An 8,793-nucleotide genomic window follows, 5' to 3' on the forward strand; every position below is an offset into this window, starting at 1 on the left:
AAGGATTAAATCCTTTTAAGAAATAAATTTTTTGCTCAGATATGAATCAAATCCGAGGGGACCCACTTAACTCTTAGGGGGATTAATGAGATAGAATCACACTTTTACCACTAAACCTACCTTTACAATGCGATTATTGTATTTATTGTATTTATTGTATATAAATATAAAGGGACCCTTTGTCAAACAAATTGGAGGCGTAATCAAGATAGGATTACAAGATGGGAGCCTAAAATCCAAAATTGGGGCCTTGCAACACGTCAAAGTTGTGTTGGTTTTGATAGACAGGATTCGACAAAGGACTTATCATAACATATAAATAACATAAAATGGATTGTGCAAAAAATCCATTTTTTTTATTTATTCTAGTTATTCTAGTAAATAAAAATAAATGAAATAAAAGAAATAGGAAGAAGAAAAGAATAGAAATAATATTTTGATTCTATATCATAGGAACGAAATAGGACTTCTTCCGCTTCTGATTGTTGATTCAATGCAATAACAAGATTTTTTTGTTACAACAAGCCAGATCAGAATCATAGAAAAATGAGTTATTTGAGTTGAAAATAAAAAATAGAGCCCGGCGGGTACTGCCCAGGCCGGTCCAAGTGGGGATTTGAAAGTCCCTTTTGCAAAATCAAAGCGATATTCTTTCTTTTTTTGTTGGAATATTTCTTTAGAGCCATTGTTTTATTTAAAAATATAAATGATATAGAATATAATATAAATGAAATGGAATTACTGATAAAGTTCTATATCTCTATAGAAAAGTTGGATATAGCTATATAATCAATCTATCATAATAATAAAATTTAGAATCTATATATCTATGGATTAATAATACTCTATATGATAAATAATAATCTATAACATAATCTATATAACAAAGTAAAAAGGGCTTTTTCAAGCCTTTCTTTTGCGTGCTGTAACATAGTAATTATCTTTTCTCGAATTAGGAGAGATGGCTGAGTGGACTAAAGCGTCGGATTGTTAATCCGTTGTGCGAGTTATTCGTACCGAGGTTCGAATCCTCTCTCCGTTTCGGTTTTGGTAGTGGAATAGATCAAATCCTAATACCATTTCTAAAAATGAAGCAAGAACTCTCCCTTTTTATTCTTCGCGTCCAGGATTACGTCCCGGATCATTAGATAGGAATCTGAAGATGAAGAGAGAAACAAAGAATATTACTACGGTGTAAACAAAGAGTTTAGAGTAAGCATTACAATCTCCAAGAGCATTTTTGGAAAAAGAAGAATAGATTCATTTTTATACCATATCCTATTTTGTTTTGATTTTGACACAGAAATAAGTGATTTCTAGAATTTCTAGAAATCGAATTACTAAAATTCACTTGTAATGAGTTGAGTTTTTCATTACAAAAAAAATTCTTTCATACCAACAATTATATATTGTGGCGGACTCTAATCTAAATAGGGTTCTTCGGCGAAAAGGGTCAGAATGAGGAAATGGGATGATCCCGATTTATCAGGGCTATCCAAGAATTTCAATCTTTGAATTGAGGGTTCGTTCATAGTGTAAGACTTATCTGATCTTTTCAATTGTTAGAATTTTTTTTTTCTTGAATCACTCATGAATTTTTCTAGGACAGTATTAAGGATCTCATCGAAAACTTACAGCAGCTTGCCAAACAAAGGCTAAGAGAAAAAAGAGAACAGGTATTACTGGCATAAAATCTACGATTGGATTCAAAAAAGCATAGGCCTCGGGCAATTTGGCGAATAAAAAACTACTCGAAAAAAGGGCAGAATTAAAACAGATACAGATCAAATTAAAGATATTAAGCATAACAAAATTTTGTCCTTGGAGATAATTTTGATTGAGTTATTAATATGTTTTTTGATATAAGGAAAAAATGAAAAGGAAAATAAGGCAGACTAAACTTCTTTGAACTCACCCAATCAAAGCCTTCAATTCTTACAAGAGAATAGAAGAAATCATACTTTCATACAATATCTTAGTGAATTCTATATAATGATCAATAAATTCGATTGTTCTCTATCCATACGTGCAAAATCGTAACAAATCTATTCCATAGCTATAGCTATTTGGAACTGGAATTGACGAACAAGGAATACCATATTGGTTTAGTAGTTTCAAATAGAAATCTAAATGGGCGTAGCCAAGTGGTAAGCAACGGTTTGGTCCCGCTATGCAGGTTCGAATCCTTCCGTCCCAGAGCATACTCTATTATATATCAGAATAACCATATCGAATCTAAATTGCTCTTTTTTGTTTTTAACCTTCTTTCTAACAGTCAAGTATTGGAGAAAATGTGATTCTTGCTTTTGATTTTAATGATTTCTTAATTGGCACTCGAACAACTGTGAGATTGCTGGATCTATTCTACCGAGTTATTTGATCTATCAGATTTATTTGAAGATGCACGGTAGATTCAAAAAGATAGTTATTTGTGTTATTTATAATATTCATGATATTATTAGTATTTTGTAATATTATTATTAATGATATTCTTTATTTTTTATTTTTTTATTAGAATCGAAAAGTTTAATTAGAATAGAAAAGTATAATAAAAATTTAAAAAAATAAAAAATACATTCAGACAATCATACAATATGGGTAGTTTGAATTCTTATTAGGCTTTTCTTCTAAATTATTTATTTCATATAGCATATATAGAAATTGATTTCATATAGAAGAGTATAGATAGATTACTATGTATCGACTTGAACCAATGACTATTCATGATTCCATAATTGAATCAATGCTCCAAACTAGAGAATGTTATGGTAAACTTCGTTTGAAACGATGTGGTAGAAAGCAACGTGCGACTTGAAGGACATGATCAGCTGGGATGTCAAAACCCACCACTTTCCGTTATGTGAAATGAGGTGCTTTTGCTCGACATCCTTTTGTTCTATTATAATCCGTCTTTTGTTGGGTTGTAATGTAAATAGTACAGAGATGGAGCTCGAAGAAGAAACATCCATTTTTCAGGGGCAAGATCTAGGGTTAGTTAATAGAAATCAATAAGTTGGAACAACTAAGTCTATTTTGATATAGAAATCGAAGGTCCAATTCAACTATTTTCAAATCAAAGAAAAGTTGTTGGAATTGGTAAAACTTTTCGATCAAAAGTGTATCATGCAGAATTAATCGTTCATATGATTCTTTGATAGAAAAAAGAGAGAAAAAAGGGCATGTTGCTGCCATTTTTGAAATGATTTAATATCGCCGAAGTAATGTTTAAACCCAATGATTCAAGGCAGATAAAAGATCCTAGAACAAGGAAATACGCTTTTCCATTTCTCAACCGCTAGATTAAAATGAAGAATCGAAATAGATTCTAAGCGAACAAACAAAAAAGGGTTAGAGACCACTCAATAAAAGAATGCACAAGGTTTTTGAGCATTTTGAGAGTATTGACTTGAGTTATGAGATTACAATGCTTTTTCTTCTTTTTTTCGAAAAAGACGAGGTTAAATGTCTAATTGATTTGCTGGTTTATGGATCTTTTTTGACATGCTAATTCCATACATTATAATTCCATACATAGACATAACTTTAAATTAATCATTTTTTCTCAAGGCATGCGAGAAAAACTTATACGTTTCTAGGGGGTATTTATTTGTCTATCCCAATGAGCCGTTTATCGAATCGTTGCAATTGATGTTCGATCCCGAGAGGAAGATCTTCGAAAAGTGGGTTTTATGATCCGATAAATAATCAAACCTATTTAAATGTTCCGCCATCTCTCTATTTCTTGAAAAGGAGCTCAACCAGCAACTGTTCAAAAGTATTTTAAAGAAGGCGGGGTTTTACAGAACTTACTCTTAATCAAACAAAATTCACTTAATGAAATCCAAAAAGAGGTGTGGATGATTCATATCTAGCTTTGTATGATTTTCTTTATTATTTCCTCCCCCTCTTTTGGTCTATTCAGACTTTTCTTTTTAAAATTTATTATTCGTGTTCTTATTCCTTTGCTACTATAGAATATTGCTACTATAAAATATAGAATACCGTGTTCTATAACAACAAAACCCGTTTTATTGAGCCAATTTTATTGAGAAAATAGAGAAAAAGGATCAAGTGAATAAATGATAATTGCATTTATTTACAAAACAACATAAAATAAGATAAAAAAAGATAAAATAACATATAACATATAAAAGAAAATATTAATAATTATTAATAATTAATAAAAAAAATAAAAAATGAATTCTATTTTTTTCATTGTATTTTGTAGGCTTTTTATATTCTTTATTCTTTAACTCTCAACATTTATATTCAAATTTACAATCATATTGACAACAGTGTATCGAACAAATATAATTCGATCATAGATAAATAGATCCATTTATCCTCGTTTGGCACTTCACTTCATTCAAATAATGGGTTCTTTCTTTGAATTTGTTGTGATACAATAAGTTTTTATTGTAATTGTATTGAAACAAAAAATGGATAACACTGGAATGAATAAGACAGGAGGCGGTCCGCAAATTTCCTTATTCTATTTCTATGGTTTTATCTGAAATTTCGTGTCTTTTTTTTTATTCCAATTTTTGCAATTTCGTGTTTTGACCTAGTGCAATTCCATTTTTTATTCCGATTGTATCTACATATTCTAATTTTTTTCGGGTTGCTAACTCAACGGTAGAGTACTCGGCTTTTAAGTGCACTAGCATCTTTACATTGTATGAAAAGGGATTCGTTCAGACCATCAGTGAGTTGTAAGACCACGACTGATCCTGAAGGAGGGATGGAAAAAAGCATGTCTGTAGCAATGGAGAATTCTAAAATCCTTTTTCCAGGATCATTCCCGTTTTAATTTTGGTGCGGAACAAAAAAATGAATTGAATTCAAAAGTTGGGTCAGTGAATAAATGGATAGAGCTCTACGGCCCCAATTATAGGAAACAAAAAGGAACGACTTCTGTTCTCAATTTGAATGATTACCTGATCTAATTAAACGTTAAAAATAAATTAGTGCCTAATGTGGTAAGGTTTTCTCATGATAAATTATCGATTTTTTATGAGTCCTAATTATTAGGCATTCCCTTTATGGGTTATACATGAATGTGTAGAAGAAGCAGTATATTGATAAAGAAAAGATGTTTTTCCAAAATCAAAGAGCGATTGGGTTGAAAAATAAGGATTTCAACCGTCTTCTTATCCTATAACGAACATAAATCAATTAGATGGCAAAATGGATGAAGAATCGTTGATGAATCCGCCTGTCTCCGAGGTATCTATTCTTTTCTTATAATACCTTGTTTGACTGTATCGCACTATGTATCATTTAATAACCGAATAGATCCCTATCTTTGGTTCAAATAGATTTGAAATGGAGGAATTTCAAGTATATTTAGAACTAAATAGATCCCGCCGAACGTTCCTATACCCACTTATTTTCGAGTATATTTGTACTTGCTCATGAGCATGGTTTAAATAAATCGATGATTTTTTTGAAAATCAGAGTTATAGTAATAAATTCAGTTCACTAATTGTGAAACGTTTAATTCTTGAATGGATCAACAAGTCGTTTGATTAGTTCTGCTAATGATTCCAACCAAAATCGGTTTTTGGGCACAACAATAATTTGTATTCTCAAATGATAGGTAGGATTGCAGTCATTGTTGAAATTCCATTTTCCTTACGATTAATATCTTACTCACAAGGCAGAAGTCACAAAATCTCATAATTTAATCAATTCATTCAATATTTCCTTTTTTAGAGGACAAATTCTCACATTTAAATTATGTGTTAGGCACTAATACCTCATCCCATCCATCTAGAAATCTTGGTTCAAGCCCTTCGCTACTGGGTAAAGATGCTTCTTCTTTGCATTTATTACGGTTCTCTCTCTTAAAGTATTGTAATTTGAAGGTTTATTACTCAAAGAAATCTATTTCGATTTTTAATCCAATTATTCTTGTTCCTATATAATTCTCATACATGAATACGAATCCATTTCCTTTTTCTCCAGTAATCAATCTTCTCATTTTGATCAACATCTTCTGGGTCTTTCTTGAACGAATTTTCTATGGAAAATAAGTATCTTAAGGGAGTCTTTATAATGATTTTCAGACAACCTATGGTTGTTCAAAGATTTTACATTTATTGGGGTATCAAGGAAAGTCAATTCTGGCCTCGGATACGTCTCTTCTGATCAATAAATTGGAAATATTACTTTGTCGATTTATGGCAATATTTTTACCTGTAGTCTCAATCAGGAAGAGTCCGTATAAATCAATTATCTAAATATTCTCTCGACTTTCTGGGCTATCTTTCAAGTGTGCGTTAAATCCTTCAGTGGTACGGGTCAAATGCTGAAAATTCATTTCTAATAGATAATGCTATGAGAACGTTGGATACAAGAATTCCATTCTTCGCTCATTGGATCATTGTCTAAGCGAAATTTTGTAACACATTAGGGCATCCATTAGTAAGCCGACGTGGGCCGATTCCCCGATTCTGATATTGACCATTTGTGCGGATGTCCAGAAATCTTTCTCATTATCTGGTGGATCTTCAAAAAAAAAGTTTGTATCGAATAAAATATATACTTCGGTTTCTTGTGTGAAACTTTGGCTAAAACACAAAAGTACTGTCCGTGCTTTTGAAAAAAATTAGGTTCGGAATTTTGGAAGAATTCTTTACCGAAACGGAAGAAGAACATGTTTTCTTTGATCTTTAAGGGTTTTTTTGCTATGAAAGGTCTATAGGGACAATTTGGTATTTGGATATTATTTGTATCAATGCTCTGGTCAATCATTCAGATTGGTTGTAAATTATAAATTCAATTATCAATTACAATAAAATGGTAATTTTACAGAAATGATGAAGATAACAAACAATTTATTCATTTCTAGAGTATTAATATTCAGGCAGTAAGAATAAGAGGATTGGTATTCCGCTTTTTAGAGTCCTGTTTGGGAATAAACAGGGTTTTAGATGGATACATAGAAAGCCGTGCAATGAAAATGCAAGCGACGGTTTGGGGAGGATTTTTTCTTTTTAAATTTCAATTTATTTAATTGAAACAAGGAGTATCTCTCTCCATCCGACTAGTTCCGGGTTCGAGTCCCGCAACCCATTTTTAGTATCATATCGAAACGCTGTTTCTTATTATTATAAAACGCTATTCCTAATAGAAGATAGGAATGATTTGGATATATATCTTATGTATATCAATCTATGCTCTTTTCTAGCAAGAATAAGAAAAAAATGATAAATCTAGATACGATCCTAGATGTATATTTTCTATTTTCTATTGATATTGGTTGACTTTTGGGTATATAAGTCATGTTATACTGTTGAATAACAAGCCTTCAATTATCTAGTTCTAGATAATTTGTGCGCTTAGGAGTCCCTGATGATTAAATAAACCAAGATTTTACCATGACTGCAATTTAGAGAGACGCGAAAAAGCTATGGGGTCCTTCTGTAACTGGATAACTTCACTGAAAACCGTCTTTACATCGGATGGTTTGGTGTTTTGATGATCCTACCTTATTGACCGCAACTTCTGTATTTATTATCGCCTTCATACTTGCTCCTCCAGTAGATATTGATGGTATTCGTGAACCTGTTTCTGGATCTCTCTTTACGGAAACAATATTATTTCTGGATGCCATTATTCCTGCTTCTGCAGCTAGGTTTTGCTTTTACCCGATCTGAGGAAGCGGCATCTGTTGATGAATGGTTATACAATGGCGGTCCTTATAAGTTAGTGTTTTACGCCTTACTTGGTGTAGCTTGTTACATGGGTCGTAAATGGGAACTTAGTTTCCGTCTGGGTATGCGCCCTTGGATCGCTGTTGCATATTCAGCTCCTGTTGTGCTACCGCTGTTTCTTGATCTATCAATTGGTCAAGGAAGTTTTCTGATAGGTATGCCCCTAGGAATCTCTGGTACTTTCAACTTCATGATTGTCGGGCTGAACACAACATCCTTATGCATCCGTTTACACATGTTAGGCGTAGCTGGTATTCAGCGGCTCCTATTCAGTGCTATGCATGGTTCCTTGGTAACCTCTAGTTTGATCAGAAACCACAGAAAATGAATCTGCTAATGAAGGTTACAGATTGGTCAAGAAGAAACTTGCAATATCGTAGCTGCTCATGGTTATTTGGCCGATTGATCTTCCAATATGCTATTTCAACAATTCTCGTTCTTTTGTTTCTTCTTAGCTGCTTGGCCTCTTAGTAGTATCTGGTTCACCGCTTTGGGTATTAGCACTATGGCTTTCCTAAATGGTTTCAATTTAACCAATCCGTAGTTGATAGTCAAGGTCGTGTAATTAATACCTGGGCTGATATTATTAACCGTGCTAACCTTGGTATGGAAGTTGTATGCATGAACGTAATGCTCATAACTTCCCTCTGACTGCTGCTATTGAACTCCATCTACAAATGGATAAGACTTTGGTTTTAGTGTATAGAGTTTTGAAAATGAATAACAATTTCTTTTCTAGCAAGAGTGTTGGTATTGCTCTTTATCATTAGTGGTCTTTCTTTTCTTTACCTTTTTTGTATTTTATATATAAAATATAAAAATAAGTAAAAAAGCTCTTACCAAACTTTTGTAAGTTTTTATTTTAGTAAAATAAAAGATATAGATTGGAATTTTCTATATATTGGATCTCAGAAATAAGATAAAAAAAAGAATGATGACTGATAGAAATCGTTGCAATTTGTATTTGAAATATTTAAACAAGTAAAAAAAATACTATAGAGTATAGTAATTGTAGGGGGGCGGATGTAGCCAAGTGGATCAAGGCAGTGGATTGTGAATCCACCATGCGCGGGTT

At 32.3% G+C, this 8,793-nt stretch overlaps 1 protein-coding gene across 1 annotated transcript; it reads left to right on the top strand.

The window, feature by feature from the left end:
- Positions 1–5,187: 5,187 nt before the first annotated feature.
- LOC128289275 (photosystem II protein D1-like) lies at positions 5,188–8,236 on the top strand. The gene is made up of 3 exons (XM_053025041.1): positions 5,188–5,226; positions 7,636–8,010; positions 8,174–8,236. The coding sequence occupies exons 1-3, from the start codon at positions 5,188–5,190 to the stop codon at positions 8,234–8,236; spliced, it is 477 nt and encodes a 158-aa protein (XP_052881001.1).
- The last annotated feature ends 557 nt before the right edge of the window (positions 8,237–8,793 follow it).

This window comes from Gossypium arboreum, unplaced genomic scaffold, assembly GCF_025698485.1.
Source record: "Gossypium arboreum isolate Shixiya-1 unplaced genomic scaffold, ASM2569848v2 Contig01003, whole genome shotgun sequence".
NCBI classification, from domain to species: domain Eukaryota; kingdom Viridiplantae; phylum Streptophyta; class Magnoliopsida; order Malvales; family Malvaceae; genus Gossypium; species Gossypium arboreum.

Coding starts and splice junctions, on each gene's coding strand:
- LOC128289275 (XM_053025041.1), top strand. CDS start 5,188: ATGGATGAAGAATCGTTGATGAATCCGCCTGTCTCCGAG. Junction 5,227..7,635: donor TGAATCCGCCTGTCTCCGAG/GTATCTATTCTT, acceptor CTGCTTCTGCAG/CTAGGTTTTGCTTTTACCCG. Junction 8,011..8,173: donor GTGCTATGCATGGTTCCTTG/GTAACCTCTAGT, acceptor GTTTCTTCTTAG/CTGCTTGGCCTCTTAGTAGT.